A 22,627-nucleotide genomic window follows, 5' to 3' on the forward strand; every position below is an offset into this window, starting at 1 on the left:
CCTGTGCACTCTATAGGCCAGTCACCTGATGTAGGAGGTAAATCGCAGCCATTATGCACGGCAGAACACCCATCCATCTCCACTTTAGCAAATCTAATAATGACACTTTGGAGGAGAATTTCTGCCATTCTGCAGCCCCTTCTCTGTAGCAATGCAGAATAATTCAATTAGTTTAATGACGGCTTTAAAGCCAGATATTGTGCACGTCACACTTTTAATGCTTCCCTTAATGGAGAAAAGCTGCCTTCAGCCAGTGGAACCATCAGGCGCTTCTTGTGACTCTGCATGAATTGGACTGACTGGACCAACGCCATGTTTAACTCATAAATGGCCAGAGACGAACAGTAGTGACCATTAATGTCACCATCAGTGACCATCTCATATCATAAAATCTCAGTAAGTACAAGTCCTTGAGTTGTCCTCATGTCAAAATGATGGAAATTCTAACAAGATGTTTCAAGGACAATCAACATGTCCACCATTACTATTACACGGATCTGTATCCGTTGAGTTTACAATCTATCCATTCCTTTAACTGCTGTAAAAATATATATGGACTCAGTACTGCAGAGGAACTGCTGGAAAACTAGTGTGCCTCTATGATGGAGAGCTCCTTTACATATCATGGGTCATGCATGGTCTGAGCAATAACATCTCGTGCATGTGAACTCTCTGGCTGTACAGTCACGTTAATAATATGGGCCACGACCATATAATATAGGAGGGATACTATATCCACAGGTCACAGATCGATTGTATGCTACACACCTTGACACCACGTGATCCTGGATATCCGATCGGCCCCTGAGGTCCTGCAGGTCCCTGTAAATAAAAGTATACAGAACGCCTTAGAATCGCATCAACACAAATGTACAGCATCCACTGTCGCTCACATACACAATACTATATGGAAAGAATTATGTGCATACGTTGTCCATCCAACCCTGTGCACTCTATAGGCCAGTCACCTGATGTAGTGATTCTCTGACTCCCAGGATAAGTATGCCATCACTGGGGGTCCTTTGGACCCCCAACAATCCTGATAAGGATGGGGCTTCATGTGCATCTCCTTCACAAAGTCTCCTCTGTACTGGGGCGGTTCTGGCTGGCCAAGTGAATTGGGCAGCTGCAGTTTAGTGGATATAAAGCTGTGGCTCCTTCATTCTCAGAATCAGTGGGGGTCCCGGTGGTCAGGCTCCTAGTGGACAGCAAGTGATGGCATTTTCTAGTAATGTGCCAGTTTATTATTCTTATTCCTTTGCTTTATTGTCAAATTTTCTGGAATATTAGATGCTGGGTGATAGGAATATGATTGCACCAATTATCATCATGATGCTTGTTAGAACACAACCGATCCTTGCACGCTGTGGTGTGAACTACCATCAACATCATGAGAGAACGATCTTGCAGAATGGCGGTTCCTGCTCGCTGATAACAGTCAGGACTGTACCTGTTGATGGAGGAGCAGTATTTACTCCTCAGTGTGTTCACTCCACTTTGTTTTTCCACCGCTCTCATCAGTGGTTAAACTTTGAATTAAGTTTCTGTGCTGTTGCCTGGCAACCTGGAGAAGGAAGCTGCGGAGGAAGCGTCGCTTCCACTACTGATTAAGGCAGAGCAGGCCAATCCTGCTGAATATGTATACACCTGAAATCTAAGGAATATAGAAAATAACCGGCATCTGCAACACTGATCACGACCAGAAGCCTGACCCCACATCCATTATGGCACATCCTCCCGCATGAACAATCATCAGGTATCCATTCACTGCACAGGATACATCTTATATTGGATAACACAAAGTACGGTGACTCAGTGGTTAGCATTGCAGCGCTGGGGTCCTGGGTTCAAACCCCACCAAGGACAACATCTGCAAGGAGTTTGTATGTTCTCCCCGTGTTTGTCTGGGTTTCCTCCGGGTTCTCTGGTTTCCTCCCACATTCCAAAGACATACTGATAGGGAATTTAGATTATGATGATAATGTGTGTAAAGCGCTGCGGAATATGTTAGCACTATATAAAGATTATTATTATTGTCTAGAACAGTGGTTCCCAAACTCCAGTCCTTGCGGACCCCAACAGGTCATGTTTTCAGGATTTCCTTAGTATTTCACAGGTGATGGAAGTATCATCAAGGCATCAGGAATTCTCTCACATGTGTAACACTATGGAAATCCTGAAAACATGGGGTCCGTGAGGACCGGAGTTTGGGAACCACTGGTCTAGATGATTAGTTATAACCCAGGACACATTGTAATGCACATAGATGACTGACGGGCCCAAGCCCAGCTGCCCCTTACCTTTCTGACTTCGGCCTCACCCTTGTTATCAAGCCATTCTGCCTGTTTCTATTTACCGTATTTCCATTACTCTCAGTCTGGATGAGAGGGCAGCCAGATGATGGAACGATGTCTGAGCAACCTATGGACTTTTTGAAAGTGCTTCTTACATGTAAAATGAAGCAAAAGCCTTGTGGAGAAATAGAGCAGCAAGTGAGCCTCTATACAGATGATATGCTGCTTTTTGTAGCTAACGCAACATCTTCAATCAGTCTCAGTCCAGTAATGTCAATTATAACGAACTTCGGCAGGTTTCATGTCTATCAATTAACTGGAACACATCAGTCGTGAGTGATGCCAGTATATCCCCTGCCACATTCTCCACTAGTGAAACAATCTCAGTTGTGGACAAGTTTAAATACAACCCAGCTACAACACTTCCACGGATGGGGAATAAAGAGAACATGGTCAAGTCGGGTGCTCTACTTTTACAGAACGTGACATGGGCCTCGCGAAGACTGAAATTCCTCCTGGGGGATACTTTTACTCCAACATTAGCGTTAGTGTGGGACAGGGGAAAGAAACTTCTAGGTATTAAGGGATGCACTAAATACACACTGCTATAGTTTAATACCACTCTAGGCGAAGTAGCAAAGCTAAAGGATTGGGAGCAAAAAGGGATCTGGTTGATAGAACAGCTATGTACAAGCTGTTCTTTTTCAAATAACTTTATTGAAAATGTTTATGTCAATAAAACAGAATAGATGGGGTAGGGGAGGACACAGTAGAAAGAAGTTGCTGTACACGCCTAAGGGAACAGTGCAATGGAAAGTATTGGAGGGAAAGGGGATAACTAACCACTTAACAGTAGTGTTTATAACCTATAATGCAGTTAATAGTTCCTGTTGCTTCTTGAAGACAAATATAACGTATCCTGAGTAGCTATAAATTGAGGAGAGACATCTTTAGCACATGTTCATGGAGCAAAGCTGTGCGCTTGAATTTTTTCCAATTCCAGAGACAACAATACCATCTGGGGTGTGAGGTTTATTTTTTGTTTAGTAAGCGAGTCCACTAATGTGGGAATTTCTTTCCATAGGGGAGAAATCTTGGGGCATTCCCAAAAGATATGTACTAAGCCGCCTTTGAGTCCACAACCTCTCCAGCATTCGGGCGATACGTTTGGAAAAATCCAGGCTAGTTTTGCAGGGGTGAGGTACCATCTGGATACTAGTTTGTAATAAGATTCATGTAGAGAAGCGCATATGTTGGATGAAAAGGCATTTTTTAGGACTGATTGCCATTCCTCATGGGTGACCGATATTTTAAGGTCTTTTTTCCAACTTAACATGGCTGCAGTTTTTTAAAAAACTAGATCTAAGTTGAAGGCTTCGTAAATGTTTTGTACAAACTGTTCTTAAACTTTTTCAACAGCTCCAATAGGAATTTAATTTATCACATAACACTTTTTACCAATGTCTACAACTCCAACATGCTTTCTCCACTCAATCAGGTCTGATAAACATACAGTCATATGTAAAAGTTTGGGCACCCCTATTAATGTTAACCTTTTTTCTTTATAACAATTTTTGTTTTTGCAACAGCTATTTCAGTTTCATATATCTAATAACTGATGGACTCAGTTATATTTCTGGATTCAAATGAGGTTTATGGTACTAACAGAAAATGTGCAATCTGCATTTAAACAAAATTTGACCGGTGCAAAAGTATGGGCACCCTTATCATTTTCTTGATTTGAACACTCCTAACTACTTTTTACTGACTTCCTGAAGCACTAAATTGGTTTTGTAACCTCATTGAGCTTTGAACTTCATAGCCAGGTGTATCAAATCATGAGAAAAGGTATTTAAGGTGGCCACTTGCAAGTAGTTCTCCTATTTGATTCTCCTATGAATAGTGGCATCATGGGCTCCTCAAAACAACTCTCAAATGATCTGAAATCAAAGATTATTCAGCATAGCTTTTCAGGGGAAGGATACAAAAAGTTGTCTCAGAGATTTAACCTGTCAGTTTCCACTGTGAGGAACATAGTAAGGAAATGGAAGAACACAGGTACAGTTCTTGTTAAGCCCAGAAGTGGCAGGCCAAGAAAAATATCAGAAAGGCAGAGAAGAAGAATGGTGAGAACAGTCAAGGACAATCCACAGACCACCTCCAAAGACCTGCAGCATCATCTTGCTGCAGATGGTGTCACTGTGCATCGGTCAACAATACAGCGCACTTTGCACAAGGAGAAGCTGTGTGGGAGAGTGATGCAAAAGAAGCCGTTTCTGCAAGCACGCCACAAACAGAGTCGCCTGAGGTATGCAAAAGCACATTTGGACAAGCCAGTTACATTTTGGAAGAAGGTCCTGTGGACTGATGAAACAAAGATTGAGTTGTTTGGTCATACAAAAAGGCGTTATGCATGCGCTGTATTGTTGACCGATGCACAGTGACACCATCTGCAGCAAGATGATGCTGCCGGTCTTTGGAGGTGGTCTGTGGATTGTCCTTGACTGTTCTCACCATTCTTCTTCTCTGCCTTTCTGATATTTTTCTTGGCCTGCCACTTCTGGGCTTAACAAGAACTGTACCTGTGTTCTTCCATTTCCTTACTATGTTCCTTACAGTGGAAACTGACAGGTTAAATCTCTGAGACAACTTTTTGTATCCTTCCCCTGAAAAGCTATGCTGAATAATCTTTGTTTTCAGATCATTTGAGAGTTGTTTTGAGGAGCCCATGATGCCACTCTTCATAGGAGAATCAAATAGGAGAACTACTTGCAAGTGGCCACCTTAAATACCTTTTCTCATGATTTGATACACCTGGCTATGAAGTTCAAAGCTCAATGAGGTTACAAAACCAATTTAGTGCTTCAGGAAGTCAGTAAAAAGTAGTTAGGAGTGTTCAAATCAAGAAAATGATAAGGGTGCCCATACTTTTGCACCGGTCAGATTTTGTTTAAATGCAGATTGCACATTTTCTGTTAGTACAATAAACCTCATTTGAATCCAGAAATATAACTGAGTCCATCAGTTATTAGATATATGAAACTGAAATAGCTGTTGCAAAAACCAAAATTGTTATAAAGAAAAAAGGTTAACATTAATAGGGGTGCCCAAACTTTTACATAAGACTGTACAACAACATCCCCTAATACTATGGCTTCTACAGGCTATACAAAGGGTAACGGCTTTAATAACTATCATATACAAGTGTATATTGTCATCACAACTGGATAATCACCCCCTGACAGCTCAAGCTAAATGGGAGGCGGATTTTGGCCCTGTATCGGTGGAGCAATGGAGAGAGATTTTTAGAAACAGTCCCCAAACTATAGCCCTGTGAGGCTCAAGGGCTCTCATCTATATGTAATTCAGAGTGCATAAGACTCCAAGCTTTCTACACTAGATAGGATATCGCCATGATGCAAAATGCCCTAAGCGTGGGATGGATGATGCTCATATCATGCATATAATATGGGAATGTAGACAAATATGACATTGTTCCTAAATGGACCTCTCCTTGACAGAAAGGGTGTATGGATTAAAAGATTCTCGTAGATGTATATTGGGATAATTTGAAGATGGATCCTGACTTGCCCCTTATCCATAGGTATCTCTCGTATTCGGTGTCAAGCACATGATCTTCTTGCGTTTCCTTGGTTAGACACAGAACCTCCATCTATGGAAGACCTACTATGAGGTATAGGTAATACAATATGGAAAGAGGAGTCCATCATAAACGTAACTCTATTCACAAATTTGGAAAAACACGGAGTCCTTGACTTGATACTCCAGGGCTGCCCACAGAGCTTTTAATAAGGCCACGTACACATGTTCAGTATTTGGTCAGTATTGTACCTCGGCATTTGTAAGCCAAAACCAGGAGTGGAACAATCAGAGGAAAAGTATAATAGAAACACGTCACCACTTCTGTATTTATAACCCACTCCTGTTTTTCGTTTCCAAATACTGATGTGAAATACTGACAAAGTGATTGTGGCCTTAAGATCGCATATATTCTATATTATTTCCTAATAGTGATGAGTGACCGTGCTTGGATAAGGTGTTATCAAAGCACGCTTGTGTACTAACTAAGTGTCTTCGACGTGCTCGAAAAATATGTTCGAGTCTCTGCAGCTGCATGTCTCGTGGCTCTTAGACAGCCGTAACGCATGCAGGGTGCAGGGATTCCCTGTTTATTAGGCGATCCTTGCATGTGTTGCAACTGTGTAACAGCCGCGAGACATGCAGCTGCAGGGACTAGAACATAGTTTTGGAGCACGCCGAAGTCACTCAGTTAGCACACAAGCGTGCTCGGAGAACACATCTTATCCGAGCACGTTCTCTCATCACTATTTCCTATGTGTTAGCCGTCTTTCCCCACCCCTCCCCCACATTAAAAATTAATTGTATACTCCTTTATTCTAGAATTGCTGTATAAATGAAAAATGTCCTCTCTGGAATGTTAGGAGGGATAGGGAATTGAAGATGTGATATTTTGTCTGTCTTTTATACTATGGAATTATTATGTCATACATGACAATTGAAAATTAAAAATTTGTATGATCTGATTTAAAAAAAAAAGAAAAAAGAAGCAAAGCCTTTAGTTTCATCTGCAGAGTCTGTATAACTCTTGTGCATAGCTAGCTGTCCTGCTGCATCCTGGCAGGGAGAAAGGCATCCATGTCTTCAGGCACAGCAGATCAAACAGGCAGCATGTATGTACAGTGAAGGAAATACAGTAATTATTTGATCCCTTGCTGATTTTGTAAGTTTGCCCACTGACAAAGACATGAACAGTCTATAATTTTAAGGGTAGGTTAATTTTAACATTGAGAGATAGAATATCAAAAATAAAATCCAGAAAATCACATTGTATAAATTATATATTTCTCATTACAGTGAGAAATAAGTATTTGATCGCTCTGGCAAACAAGACTTAATACTTTGCTGGCAAGCACAGCAGTCAGACGTTTTTGTAGTTGATGAGGTTTGCGCACATGTCAGGAGGAATTTTGGTCCACTCCTCTTTGCAGATCATCTCTAAATCATTAATATTTTGAGGCTGTCGCTTGGTAACTCGGAGCTTCAACTCCCTCCATAAGTTTTCTATGGGATTAAGGTCTGGAGACTGGCTAGGCCACTCCATGACTTTAATGTGCTTCTTTTTGAGACACTCCTTTGTTGCCATGGCTGTATGTTTTGGGTCATTGTCTTGCTGGAAGACCCAGCCACGACCCATTTTTAATGTCCTGGTGGAGGGAAGAAGGTTGTCACTCAGGATTTAAGGGTGCATGGCTCCATCCATTCTCCCACTGATGCGGTGAAGTAGTCCTGTGCCCTTAGCAGAAAAACACCCCCAAAACATAATGTTTCCACCTCCATGCTTGACAGTGGGGAAGGTGTTCTTTGGGTCATGGGTAGCATTTCTCTTCCTCCAAACATGGCGAGTTGAGTTAATGCCAAAGAGCTCAATTTTTGTCTCATCTGACCACAGCACCTTCTCCCAATCACTGAAAGAATCATCCAGGTGTTCATTGGCAAACTTCAGACGGGCCTGCGCATGTGCCTTCTTGAGCAGGGGGACCTTGCGGGCACTGCAGGATTTTAAACCTTTATGATGTAATGTGTTACCAATGGTTTTCTTGATGACTGCGGTCCCAGCTGCGTTGACATCATTAGCAAGTTCCCCCGTGCAGTTTTAGACTGATCTCTCACCCTCCTCATGATCAAGGATACCCCACAAGGTGAGATTTTGCATGGTGCCCCAGCTCAATGACGATTGACAGTCATTTTTTATTTCTTCCATTTTCTTACTATTGCACCAACACTTGTCTCCTTTTCACCCAGATTATTACTTATGGTTTTGTAGCCCATTCCAGCTTTGTGCAGCTCTGTGATCTTGTCACTAACATTCTTATAAAGCTCTTTGGTTTTGCTCATGTTGTAGAGGTTAGAGTCTGACTGATTAATTGAGTCTGTGGACAGGAGTCTTTTATAAAGGTAACTATGTAAGACAGCTGTCTTTAATGCAGGTAACGAGTTTATTAGGAGCGTCTAACTGGTCTGTAGGAGCCAGAACTCTTAATAGTTGGTAGGGGATCAAATACTTATTTCTCACTGCAAATACAATTTATACAATATGATTTTCTGGATTTTATTTTTGATATTCTCTCAATGTTAAAATTAACCTACCCTTAAAATTAGAGACTGTTCATGTCTTTGTCAGTGGGCAAACTTACAAATTCAGCAAGGGATCAAATAATTATTTCCTTCACTGTACATAGGGAGGAGAGAGTATGAGGAGGGTGTAAAACATAAAAGCATAATTAACAGAACAAAGTTCCCACAGTTCTCAGTGTCTCTGTCAGCATGGGCCCTAGAAGAGGACAGGACATGAAACTGGAGCACCATCCTGCACATATATGATCCCATATCCAGCATACATTACAGGGAGGGACACTCCACAACAGAAAATTCTATATCAGGAGCAGGTTATAAAAATCACAAGAGGTCTGAATATCATTAAAGGTGCACAATAAACTTAGTGCCACCAATTTTACTCCTCAATAGAGACAAGTTCTGAACACCAGGATAATCTCTATAGGGACGGAGACATTTCACACATATTGATGGGCAGGCCAGCATTATAAACACTGAAAATCCTACTTCTCAACTTTAGATGCATATCGATGGACAGGGAAGACCAGGATAACAATCCAATATATTAGTGCTGGGTATTAGGGAATTTAATTGAAATGTGTAACTGAAAGAATTGAGCAATCGGAAGCAATAAATGGCGGCCTCACCGCAGGGTGGTGTTATCCGCCGTACAGGGCTCCTCACAGAAACTTTCTCCAGCATTTTGTGATTTGTAGGTCAGCCTGGTGATCGCTTCCCTCTGCAGACATAACCTGTCACTCATTCCTGCGCAGTGTTTAATCAAATGCAAGCTGTCAGATTCGGCCTGGGGTGCGATTCCTATTTTTAAAATGAATCTCTTTACTTTAGGGCCCACAGGGAAGAAGTAAAAAAAAAAAGGCAAGGAAAAAACATATACTTCCTGCCGCATTTTAATTTGTAATATTTTATGGTTGTTGGGCCTGTCATATGTAGGAAGAACATGAAAGAGTCTGCGGGAAATAGAAGATTTATGTAAATTCGAAAGCGTTTTATTCCTTATATCCCAGGGCAGGTAATAAGTTGCTGCTGATGAACCCGATGCTGGCGGGGCACACGACAGCTCTGCTATACATAGGTAAGGAAGACCTGAAATTAAAAGGGCAATGGCCAATAAGACCTGCTGGCGATATGGGGCCATCTGTGGGGTAACGGTGCCATCAAAGTGCAGACCAAACAAGTCCTTATAGCAAAAGAGACAATCACATACCCGACTCAGACAGAAGGCTCAGCAAATACTATAACCAATGGACTTTTCATTATTATATTGTACTCCCTTTATCCTCTCTCACAGGACAAAATCGTCATCCATTGAACAAGATAATGACCAAACCAATGTAAAAAAAAAATGTGTGTGACGTCTATGCGTGCGATTGATAATTCATGGTATAAAACATGATAATGTAATGGAGAGCTGATTAACTCTTCTTCTCTCACACCCGAGGCCAAAGTTCTGCTTTATTAAACAGTATATTATAGGTAAACCAGCGGAAGGGAATGTGCAGCTCAGAAAGAGGAACAGCGCTACCACCTGGTGGCCACATTGTTGAACAGCACCACAAAAGTGCACGCTCCAGAAGCTAATGTGCAAGAACAAAGAGAGATAAAACAGACACAAACTAATATATCATCCTGCAAACAGGGAAAACAACATCTACAAGGAGATGTAGGAAAATATACAACTTTGTACCATGTTAGCCAGTAGATAAAAAAAAAAAAAAAATTTGAGAGTCCTCAGTGGTTGATACCCGAGGACTCCCAAATTTTAATAATTTTTCTACAAGGAGATGTATAATTTATTGCATCTGTTATATATAATTATATACAGGTGATGCCTGGGTTATACCAGTTGCACATATACAGCTCTGGCAAAAATTAAGAGACCACCACATCAAATCACTGTCATGGCCAGCCCATTCTCCAGACCTGAACCCCATTGAAAACCTCTGGAATGTAATAAAGAGGATGATGGATAGTCACAAGCCATCAAACAAAGAAGAGCTGCTTACATTTTTGCGCCAGAAGCAGTGTGAAAGACTGGTGGAAAGCATGCCAAGACACGTGACAGCTGTGATTAAAAATCATGGTTATTCCACAAAATATTGATTTCTGAACTCTTCCTGAGTTAAAACATTAGTATTGTTGTTTCTAAATGATCATGAACTTGTTTTCTTTGCATTATTTGAGGTCTGAAAGCACTACTTTTTTTTTTTTTTTTGTAATTTTGACCTTTTCTCCTTTGTAGAAAAAAAAACAAACAAAATTTATTGCTTGGTAATTTGGAGACATGTTGTCAGAAGTTTGTAGACTAAAAGAACAATTCACATTTTACTCAAAAATATACCTATAAAGAGAAAAATCAAACGGAACATGTGAAAGTGGTCTCTTGTTTTTTGCCAGAGCTGTATAATTATACACGGAAGATACCGAGGTTATACCAGCTGTACACTTATAATTATATACAGAAGATACCCAGGTTATATCAGCTGTACACATATAATTACCATATATACTTGAGTATAAGCCGACCCGAGCATAAGCAGAGGCACCTAATTTGGCCACGAAAAACTGGGAAAACATATTGACTCGAGTATAAGCCGGGTCATGCATTGTCCCCTCACCCCTATCCTTGTATGCATGGCTATTCATCCCAGTCCTGGTATGCATGGCTCCTCATACCTATGCTTGAAAGCATGGCCCCCCATGAGAAAAACATTAAAAAAAAAATAAAATTGTACTTTCCTTCCCTGCATGCCCTCGCAGCATCTTGCTGTTTTGGCTTCCAGCAGCTCCTGCAGCCGAGCGTTCACGTGACCCCCACTCATTAAGGTAATGAATATTCACCTCTTTCCCCTCAATCAGGACATGTGATCGCCATAGGAACTGCTGGAAGCCAGAACAACTAGATGCTGCGAGGGCGCGCAGGGAAGGTAAATAGGAGTTGTTGTTTTCTTTTACAACTGCTGGAAGCTGGAGGTAGAGCAGCGGAGCATCGGGTCACAGGAGGCAGGAGCCGGCGGCTCCGGCTGTAACTGTGCGTGCGCTATAAGAGAAATGAATATTCATTGCCAGTGCAGTGAATATTAATTTCTCTTTAGCAGCTGGCACAGTTACAGCCGCAGCTGTCGGCTCCTGCCTCCTGTGACCCGGTGCTCCACCACTCTCCCTCCTTTGCCTACTTCTGGGACAATGATTCGTGAATAAGCATAGGGGGGCGTTTTCAGCACAGTGGTGTCGTAACCACTGAGTCCGCTAGGGGGCGCTGTGTGGATGTCCCAGGAGAAAGGATGAATGGCAGAATACGGAATGGCCGTTATGTATTCCAAAGTGGGTGGCTTTGGGATGGAGACTTATGTGTTGTTCAGCAATGATATTGCTGAGGTGTTGTTTCAATGTGTAAGGGAGAAGTCTCCAGGTAACTAGAGAGATGGGCGAGCCTGGTTACCTACAAACCCACCCAGGGGGTGTGTTTAAAGCACTGTTGGAAAGAGTGTGTAAAGGCTTGAAGGACCTGTGATGAGGTCAGAGTCATGTGACCCAGTGGGCGTGGCTATGAACCATATAATGTGGCCAGGGTAGGTCGCAGGTGGTGAATGCTGGGACCTGGTTGGTCCAGTGTGGAAGGTCCCGCTGAGGTGGGGCTTCCTGCCTGACAGCACGTGTGGATGCTGTGAGTAATGGCTGCAAGTGCCTGAGAGTTCCCTGGAGGGAATGAATGTCTGCAGTATGGAGAAGCAGCCATGAGAGAACCCTGACGGGGTGAGATATAACTGTGAGGCTGAAAAGCCTACGTATTGGACATTGCTAACAGAGTGAAGCTCTGTCGTGGACGCTATGCCGTTTATATATTGCTGGTCATGGTATATGATGTTTAATAAACCGCATGGACCGTTCTGAGCTTATGGAAAACCTGTGCCGGATCTGATTTTGTGGCTGCCAAGCGAGTGATCCCCTACTTAAATGACAGCGCTACCTCACACAAGCGATTGATTGCAGGCATTTATTCCAAAGGATTTGCAAACAAATATTAAATTGAGGGTGCCAATAATTTTGTCCAATAAATATAGAAGGTAAGGGGGACATGGGAAAAGTCAGCTCACCAGTCTCAGTAGAAATCCAGAGTTCAACCACGCACAGAGCTGCCCTGATCAAAGGCGTTACCCATGGCAAAAGAGACTCCAGCGTGGAACTACATGCGGTTAAAATTCCAGTTTATTCAAAAACATTCTTAAAATAAAGTCTTAACTTGGTACATGATAGGGATGGGGTCCCTGGTTATTTAACTGACGCGTTTCGACTAAGACCTGTATGGTCGAAACACATTGGTTGAATAACCAGGGACCCCATCCCTATCACGTACCAAGTTACGATTTTATTTTAAGAATGTTTTGAATAAATCTGAATTTTTAACTGTATGCAGTTCCATGCTGGTGACTACTTCCTCTCTCTCTCTTTTGCCAATAATTTTGTCCAGACCATTTTTCAGTTTTGTGTGAAATGACGTCCAATTTGCCTTTTCTCTCTGCTTTTTTTATTGTTCCAGTACACACAAAGGAAAAAAACATATGTATAACAAAACGTGTGTAATTGCAATAACATTCTGGGAGAAATACTTCATTTTGTGAAACAATTTCAATGGTGCTAACACTTTCGGCCATGACTATAATTATATATAGCAGATGCCCGAATTATGACAGCTGTACATACGGTATATACAATTATATACAGAGAATACCAAGGTTATACTAGCTGTACATATACAATATGTTTTGGACTATAAGACGCACCCCAGGTTTAGACAGCAGAAAATAGGAAAAACATTTTTCCTGTTGATTAAAACTTCCATAGTGGTGTAAAGTGGAGTGGTCGTTATCACTAATTTGAATATACTAGGGTAAAATAGGGAGGTAATAAATCTATTGTTCATGTCTCTGCAGTGTGTACTATACAGTACACACTCAGCTCTCCTACATGCCCATACACATACTTGCCGCTGCTACATGCCCATACACATACTTGCCGCTGCTACATGCCCATACACATACTTGCCGCTGCTACATGCCCATAGATATACACGGCTCTGCTACATGCCCATAAGCTTGCAAGGCTCTGCTACATGCCCATAGATATACACGGCTCTGCTACATGCCCATAAGCTTGCAAGGCTCTGCTACATGCCCAAAGATATACACGGCTCTGCTACATGCCCATAAGCTTGCAAGGCTCTGCTACATGCCCATAGATATACACGGCTCTGCTACATGCCCATAAGCTTGCAAGGCTCTGCTACATGCCCATAGATATACACGGCTCTGCTACATGCCCATAAGCTTGCAAGGCTCTGCTACATGCCCAAAGATATACACGGCTCTGCTACATGCCCATAAGCTTGCAAGGCTCTGCTACATGCCCATAGATATACACGGCTCTGCTACATGCCCATAAGCTTGCAAGGCTCTGCTACATGCCCATAGATATACATGGCACTGCTACATACAAACTACATGCACACAGATATACACAGCTCTGTTACAGGCACATTTACTCACACACACACACATACACTTTACAGTAACACATCTTGCATTTCCGAAATGGGACCTCCATGGAAGCTGCAGGAGTTGAGCAGTTGCAGGACTTTCCGCTTGATTAACTCAAGCACCTTCAAGTCATGTGATCAGTCACATGACCTGGAAGGCCCTAGAATTACTGATGCAGAAGCTCCTTCAGCTGCTCACCTCCTGCAGCCTGTGTTCCGGTCGGTCGGTAAGCTCCCTCTGCTGCTCTGTTCTAATCACACAGATCAGTGCAGACCAGGAGGAGATAAGGGACCTCTCTCCATGATCGGGGAGGACACAATGTCAGTGTTCTCCTCCGTCACAGGAAGCTGCCTGTGGACTATAAGATTAACACACTTTTTAACGAGAGTTTTTCTGGTTAAAAAATGCTTCTTAAGGCCCCGTCACACACAGCGATCTCGCTAGCGAGATCGCTGTGTGTGACGGGGATCAGCGACCGGCCCCCCTGCCGGGTATCGCTGATCGTGCACGGCCGTTTTTTGATCGCTGGTCTCCCGCTGGCCAGCGCGCATCGCTGCGTGTGGCAGCGGGAGCCAACGATCAGCGAGGCTCCCAGCGCTCTAAGCAGGCGCTGGGAGCTGGTCTCTAAGGTAATTATCGGGTTACTAAGCGGCGTGCGTCACGCAGGTTTCTAAGATACACATCGGGTAACTAAGTGACGCGCACTGCTTAGTAACCCGATATTTACCTTAGACACCAGCGTCCTCGCTGGTGCTGATCGCTGGTGAGATTTGCCTGTTTGGCAGCTCACCAGCGATCATGTAGCGATGCACCAGTGATCCTGACAAGGTCCTATCGTTGTCGGGATCGCTGGTGCATCATTTAGTGCAACAGGGCCTTTATAGTTCGAATTCTACAATTATGATGTTTATCTTGGAAATAAGTGACTTATTTGCTGCCTTTCTTGACACCAAGCAACCTCCAAAAGTCTTTGCCTCGCTGTGTGTGCTAATGTAGAGACACCTGACTGCTGCTATTCCTGAGCAAGCTCTGCACTGGTGTTGAAACGATCCTGTAGCTGAATCCTCTTCAGGAGACAGTCCTAGCACTTGCTGGACTTTTTTGGGTGCCTTGAAGCCTACCAATTGAAATTTCCACTTTGAAGTTCTTGATGGTCCAATAAATTGATTTATATCAGCTGTACATATATAATTATATACAAAAGAAGCCCAAGTTATACCGGCTGTACATTTATAATTATATTCAGGAGATACCCAGGTTATACCAGCTATAGATAAATAATTATATATAGGAGATACCCAGGTTATACCAGCTATAGATAAATAATTATATATAGGAGATGCCCAGGTTATACCAGCTGTACATATATAATTATATATAGGAGATACCCAGGTTATACCTGCTGTACATATATAATTATATATAGGAGATGCCCAGGTTATACCAGCTGTACATATATAATTATATACAGGAGATGCCCAGGTTATACTAGCTGTACAAATATAAGTACATACAGATGATGCCCAGGTTATACTGGCTGTACATATATAATTATATACAGGAGATGCCCAGGTTATACCGGCTGTACATGTATAATTATATACAGGAGATGCCCAGGTTATACCAGCTGTACATGTATAATTATATACAGGAGATGCCCAGGTTATACCATCTGTACATATATAATTATATACAGGAGATGCCCAGGTTATACCATCTGTACATATATAACATTACACAGGAGACACCGAGGATATTCCCGCATGCTCCAGACCACTATATACAAGAAGAAAATCTTGCACTCCAGCTTCTCTTGAGACCTGTGGGTCACTACTTTCACACACAGCAGCTTCTCTGATGTCTGTAATTGCTGGGTTATGACTATGTAGCTGATATATCAGTGTATTGCAGACACAACCTCTTTACCTGAGATCCTTTTTCTCCTGAGGGGCCTTCTTTACCTGGATGACCCTGTAATATGAAGAAGAAATGGTGATATTTCTTATCACTAGTGAGATCACTACATGCAGCCTCCTCACATCTCACCAACAGCAGCCGCCAACATGGATTATAAGAACATGAAGGTTGCATACCATCATGGAAGGAATGGATCCACATTACTGCCCGTGGCTGACATTTACCTATTTCTTACCTTGTTAAAAAAAATTCTGCTCTCAAAACTTTATCTGGAATTCTGGTTCTTGATGCTCAGTGCATGTAACTCCCACCATAATGCTGAAATGGTCTGAGCAGCAGCTCCACATGTGGCAGCCACTGATAAGTGCCTGACTATAGTCTTTTTTATTATGAAATGTGGGGGTCATACTTTTAAAAGCAATGAGGGGCGGAAGCTAAAAGCTGCAGCTGTCGTACATGGTGAGAGAGAACTACGATACTGGACATCAATGTACACCTACATACATTCATTTCTATCTATAAACAGTGGATAAGACCAAGGTCCCATAACAAAAGGCAAGATGGGCTCTATCCTTCATATCCTTCTAATCAGTGTTGGCGAGAATCAGCTTTATTTTATTGGTTCCTGTTTCATAAAAGAGACAAAAGTGCTGAAAGACACAGATACACAAATTTAATGGGGTTTTCAATTCTTCCAGTAGAAGTCAGCAGTCAATAAGTAATTGCAGATTCCTGATACAGTTCAGAGTGCATGCTGTCAAAATTCACCGGTGACAGTGGGTGGTCATGTGACCACAATGAAGCAATTTACAAAGATGTGGACACATGCCGACTAGACGTGACTAACTTTTTCCAACTCACTTCTGATGATGGAGGCAGACACATCTAGCTGCAATGTGGCCGGAAGTATACAATTCGTCAGCCACTCTCGACAATATTACTGATGAATCCTGACAGTGTGTGTTCTGTACTCTGTCAGGATTCTAAAGTCTGCTGTTATGTAGAGTGACTGCAGACTTTAGTAAAAAAAACCAAAACGATTACAGTCAGAATAAACCAACAATTTTGGTAAGATCAGGAAACTATCTAATGTCTAAGGGGTTTTCCTTAAGCATCAAACACGATTCCTGGGTGATAAGCCACTTCAGCAGGATCTGAAGGGGTACAGAGGAGGAGGACAGAGGAGTCTAGAGTAAGAGGAGGACAGAGGAGTCTGGAGTAAGATGAGGACAGAGGAGTCTGGAGTAAGAGGAGGACAGAGGAGTCTGGAGTAAGAGGAGGACAGAGGAGTCTGGAGGCAGAGGAGGACAGAGGAGTCTGGAGGCAGAGGAGGACAGAGGAGTCTGGAGTAAGAGGAGGACAGAGGAGTCTGGAGGAAGAGGAGGACAGAGGAGTCTGGAGGAAGAGGAGGACAGAGGAGTCTGGAGGCAGACGAGGACAGAGGACTCTGGAGTAAGAGGAGGACAGAAGAGTCTGGAGTAAGAGGAGGACAGAGCAGTCTGGAGGCAGAGGAGGACAGAGGAGGCTGGAGGCAGAGGAGGACAGAGGAGTCTGGAGGCAGAGGAGGACAGAGGAGTCTGGAGGCAGAGGACAGACGAGTCCGGAGGTAGAGGAGGACAGAGGAGTCCAGAGGAAGAGGAGGACAGAGGAGTCCAGAGGAAGAGAAGGATGGAGAAGTCTGGAGGAAGAGGAGGACAGAGAAGTTTGGAGGAAGAGGAGTACAGAGAAGTCTGGAGGAAGAGGAGGACAGAGAAGTCTGGAGGAAGAGGAGGATAGAGAAGTCTGGAAAAAAGAGAGTAGGACAGAGAAGTCTGGAGGAAGAGGAGGACAGAATCTGACAGTGGCTTTCTTTCAGGTGTAGGGGGAAAATAAAATCTGTCAGGTACCAGACAGTGTATTGGCACTCTTTTTTTCCTCTCAGTTCCTCATTCCTGTGTTTGTAGGGTACATAAGAGGCCTTCCCCATAGAACAGCTGCAGGGTCTCACTCTTGGGAACTTGACCCTTCTCGATAATCTTTTTTCACAGACAGGTATCTTCCTTTGCATTATGTTAATCGTCGTCCTCTGAGGGACGTGGCAGGTAGAAATAGAGATGAACATTCCCAGTCATACCCATCATATGGAGAGGAGAGGGACGTTACACTTACAGGTGGACCATCTGCTCCCGGCATTCCAGGTAAACCAGGTTTTCCCAAAGGTCCCTGAAAATCACAAGAAGATAAATTCAGACTTGCAGCTTATGCCTCAGCAAACAATATTTCATAACGTTTTGCATCAAAATAACATCAACATTCAGTCCTTATGAATATGGAAAGTTATGTAAATGTGTGCGCTCATCATTACAGCTTTGAATTCCTGAAAATAATTATTAGCAACCCATATAGATGCTGAGCGGCGGTCAGAGGAGCCGGAGTGTAAAGCGACTGAAAACATCAAATGCAGAGTAATCGCAGATTTTATTTTTTATCCTGTGAACAATAATAATTTCTATGTATTTTCCATCTTAGGGAAATGATATAAATATTCTCAGGCTAGAAGGAATATGAAATGTTTCTATTCCTGGTACAAGGGATGAATGTAATTATCATATTTATCAGAAAATGCTCCTTGTATTATGCAGCATCAAGAGCGGCTGGAGCAGGATCCAGGAAATAAGTGTGGGTCCATGTACTGCAACCCACCTATTATGACCTGATAAACCTGGACATCACATACATTTTGGGCAGAGTACGTTACTCTGTACCAAAAATCTCTTAACCCCTTCCTGACCAGACGTTTTTCCTTTTTATGTTTTTTGCGCTCACCTCCAACTTCCAAGATCCATAACTTATTTTCCATTTGATATACCTAATGAGGGCTTGTTTTTTGTGGATTAGTTGTATTTTGATCATTTGTCCCACAAACACTTATTTTATCATGTAATATACTGAAAAGTGGGGAAAAAAATCCAAGTGCTGAGAAATAGTGAAAAAAAAAGCACAATTGTGCAATAGTTAGAATTTTTTTTATTTGCAGAGTTCATTATTTAGTGAATAGGATCTGGAAAAAAGATTCTCCAGGTCAATACGATTACGGAGATACCAAACATGCACAGTTTTTTTAAGTTATTTAAGTGGCAAAAAATATATTCAGAAATTTGTAAGATAAAACATTTTTCTAGCTGCTATTATTCAAGAGCTGGGACGTTTTCAATTTTTGGCTGATGGGTTGTGTGAGGGCTTGTATTTTGTGCCATGAAACAATGTTTTCATCAATACTATATTGGGGTAGATATAATGTTTTGATCACCTTTTATTGCATTTTTTTTAGTTATTGTGCCAGCCAAAAAAGGGATTTTATTTCATTTTTTATTTACACTGTTTACCGATCAGGTTAATGTTACATTTTGATAAATCAGACTTTTATGAACATCGAGATATGGCGTGATATTTTATTTCTTAATTTTTAATAGGGAGAAAAGGGGCTGATTTGTATTTTTTTTCATATTTTTTAAAACATGACCCTCAGCTGTCATGGCAACCCATTCAGCAGACCCCCAACTGTCACGGCAACCTATCAGCCCTCCGCAATTACGTTGTAAGTATGCCAATGGGCTGTTAGAGCAGCGCGCTCCCGGGACACACTGTAAATGCTCCTATCACAGAATGACAGTGGCATTTCACAAGTTAACAAGTGCAGGCAGAGGTCAGGTCCTCGTGCAGCTGCTAGAGGTAAATGATGGCTGAACGATATGGCCAAGGAAGTTCACAGGACCCTGGTCAGGCTACCACGAAGTACCGACAAGGATGTCAGACCACAGTCCTAATAAACTTTTCGGTTAACTCTACAGAGTAGGCGATAAGGGAACCGATCATTGGGGGCTACAAGAATAAGAAGTCTATGGTCTCCTGTGTGAATGGGGCGGTAGTGTGCATAGACAATAAATGCCACAAGGGGTTGTACATTTGTGATTAGTGAAGACCCCCAATAGACGTCCACCACCTGTGGATTATTGGTAATATATGATGTTTATGGGACAATCATCCTACACCCCTCTACATGTTCCTCACGCTCTTTTTGCATATGGGTGATCTTCTTGCAGATGATTCTATACCTAAAATGAGAATTTAAGGAATCATCAGGGTTAATAGGGCAATGCTATATTTTGCCAGGACCTCTGCTTCCGTTCATCCCACCACACTGGAGCCTCACTGATCGTCCAATTGTGTCTTTAATATAAAATAAAGAGTCATGGAAAGTTCTTGATGACACCCCATCTATCTACCAGTCCTGGTGGCTCCCACCACCCAGGAAGACAGCGAGATCCATGGTGTTACACATGTATTCTGCTCATGTTTGGGTGGTTACAGGCGAGGAACGTGCAGTTTACATTACATGTTGTACACAAAATAAATCACATAATGGAAACATGAAATCTGAGCGCTCTCTGCAGCTCTGGCCGTATAGGATTTATGTAAACAGCGTTATTAATGGGTGAGGTCAATGTTTTATCCCTACACATCTCCCAGTCTCCAGTACTGACATGAAAGGCAAGATATATGGACAGATGCTGCTGTACGGGAGCCTTGCTCTACAACACATGTTATTGTGGGGAGGACACAGCAGCTGGGACATTTTACAATTACCTTGTCTCCTGGTGGCCCAATAGCCCCCTGAGGACCCGGAAGACCCTGTAGAAAAAAATAGAAACATCACATAATCAGGAAAGAGACTTCAAGATTTATAATTTATCATTATCAGAGGAAAAAGAGAACATCTAAAGCAAGGAATCAGAAATTCATTAATCATACAGGAGTGGTACGTTTATTGCATAAGTCAAAGAATAAGTATCTATCTCATATCTACACTACCTTTCAAACGTTTGGGGTCATCCAGACAATTTTGTGTTTTCCATGGAAACTCATGCTTTTAGTAAGCAAATGAGTTGCCAAATGAATTTAAAATCTAGTCCAGACATTGACAAGGTCCGACAAAAAGATTTTTATTTGAAATAATAATTTTCTCCTTCAAACTTTGCTTTCATCAAAGAATGCTCCCTTTGCAGCAATTAGAGCATTGCAGACCTTTGGCATTCTAGCAGTTTATTTGCTGAGGTAATCTGGAGAAATTTCACCCCAAGCTTCCAGAAGCCCCTCCCACAAGTTGGTTTGGCTTGATGTGCACTTTTCGCGTACCATACGGTCAAGCTGCACCCACAACAGCTCACTGGGGTTGAGATCTGGTGACGGCGCTGGCCACTCCACTACAGATAGAATGTCAGCTGCCTACTTCTCCCCTAAATAGTTCTTGCATCATTTGGAGGTGTGCTTTGGGTCATTGTCCTGTTGTAGGATGAAATTGGCTCCAATCAAGCTCTGTCCACAGGGCATGGCATGGTGTTTCAAAATGGAGTGATATCCTTCCTTATTCAAAATCCCTTTTACCTTGTACAAATCTCCCACATTACCAGCACCAAAGCAACCTCAGACCATCACATTACCTCCACCATGTTTGACAGATGGCATCAGGCACTTTTCCAGCATCTTTTCAGTTGTTCTGCATCTCACAAATGTCCTTCTGTGTGATCCAAACCCCTCAAACTTGGATTCGTCTGTCCATAACACTTTTTTCCAATCTTTCTCTGTCCAATGTCTGTGTTCTTTTGCCAATATTAATCTTTTCCTTTTATTAGCCAGTCTCAGATATGGATTTTTCTTTGCCACTCTGCCCTGAAGACCAGCATCCCGGAGTCGCCTCTTCAATGAAGACTTTGACACTGGCATTTTGCATGTACTATTTTATGAAGCTGCCAGTTGAGGACCTGTGAGGCTTCGATTTCTCAAACTACAGACTCTAATGTACTTGTCTTTTTGCTCAGTTGTGCAGCGGGGCCTCCCACTTCTATTTCTACTCTGGTTAGAGCCTGTTTGTGCTCCCCTCTGAAGGGAGTAGTACACACCGTTGTAGGACATCTTCAGTTTCTTGGCAATTTCTCATATGGAATAGCCTTCATTTGTAAGAACAAGAATAGACTGTCGAGTTTCACGTGGAAGTTCTTTTTTTTCGCCATTTTGAGAGTGTAATGGAACCAACAAATGTAATGCTCCAGATTCTCAACTAGCTCAAAGGAAGTTCAGGATTATAGCTTCTCTAATCAGCAAAACTGTTTTCAGTTATGCTAACATACTTGCACAAGGGTTTTCAAGGGTATTCTAACCATCCATTAGCCTTCTTAGTTAGCAAACACAAAGTACCAGAAGAACACTGGAGTGATGGTTGTTGGAAATGGGCCTCTATACACCTATGAAGACACTGCATTACAAACCAGACGTTTGCAGCTAGAATATTCATTTACCACATTAACAATGTATAGAGTGTATTTCTGAATCATTTAATGTTAGCTTCATTGGAAAAAACTGTGCTTTTCTTTAAAAAATAAGGAAATTTCTAAGTGACCCTAAACTTTTGAACGGTAGTGTATCTCTTGTATCTATCTCATATCTATCTCTTGTATCTATTATTAGAGATTGGAGGACACCTGGATGTTTGGGTCCAGCAGGTACGGCTGAACAGTTACAAAAAGTTCGGGTCTGAGTATCAGAACAGTACCCGGCACCTGATTCACTTGAATGGGGGGCCCTATTATCCAGTATTTGCCACGCTGTCTTTTGCATGACAGCGCGGTAAACGTTGCTTCTGATTGTCGGTAAAATCATCCCCGC

General features: G+C 42.3%; 1 protein-coding gene across 2 annotated transcripts in view; it reads right to left on the reverse strand.

Annotated features, from left to right (window-relative positions):
- The window catches only part of COL5A1 (collagen type V alpha 1 chain), a 237,648-nt gene that overhangs the window by 62,467 nt on the left and 152,554 nt on the right, over window positions 1-22,627 (reverse strand). For both annotated transcript variants that reach the window (XM_073559469.1, XM_073559468.1), the window contains exons 24-27: window positions 20,552-20,596; window positions 18,074-18,127; window positions 15,935-15,979; window positions 769-822 (exon numbers count right to left, since the gene is read on the reverse strand). In XM_073559469.1, coding sequence (XP_073415570.1) covers window positions 769-822; window positions 15,935-15,979; window positions 18,074-18,127; window positions 20,552-20,596 — 198 coding nt within the window. The remainder of the gene's footprint in view (window positions 1-768; window positions 823-15,934; window positions 15,980-18,073; window positions 18,128-20,551; window positions 20,597-22,627) is intronic.

Source organism: Dendrobates tinctorius, unplaced genomic scaffold (genome assembly GCF_039654945.1).
Source record: "Dendrobates tinctorius isolate UK_male_01 unplaced genomic scaffold, ASM3965494v1 ptg000013l, whole genome shotgun sequence".
In the NCBI taxonomy this organism is placed as follows: domain Eukaryota; kingdom Metazoa; phylum Chordata; class Amphibia; order Anura; family Dendrobatidae; genus Dendrobates; species Dendrobates tinctorius.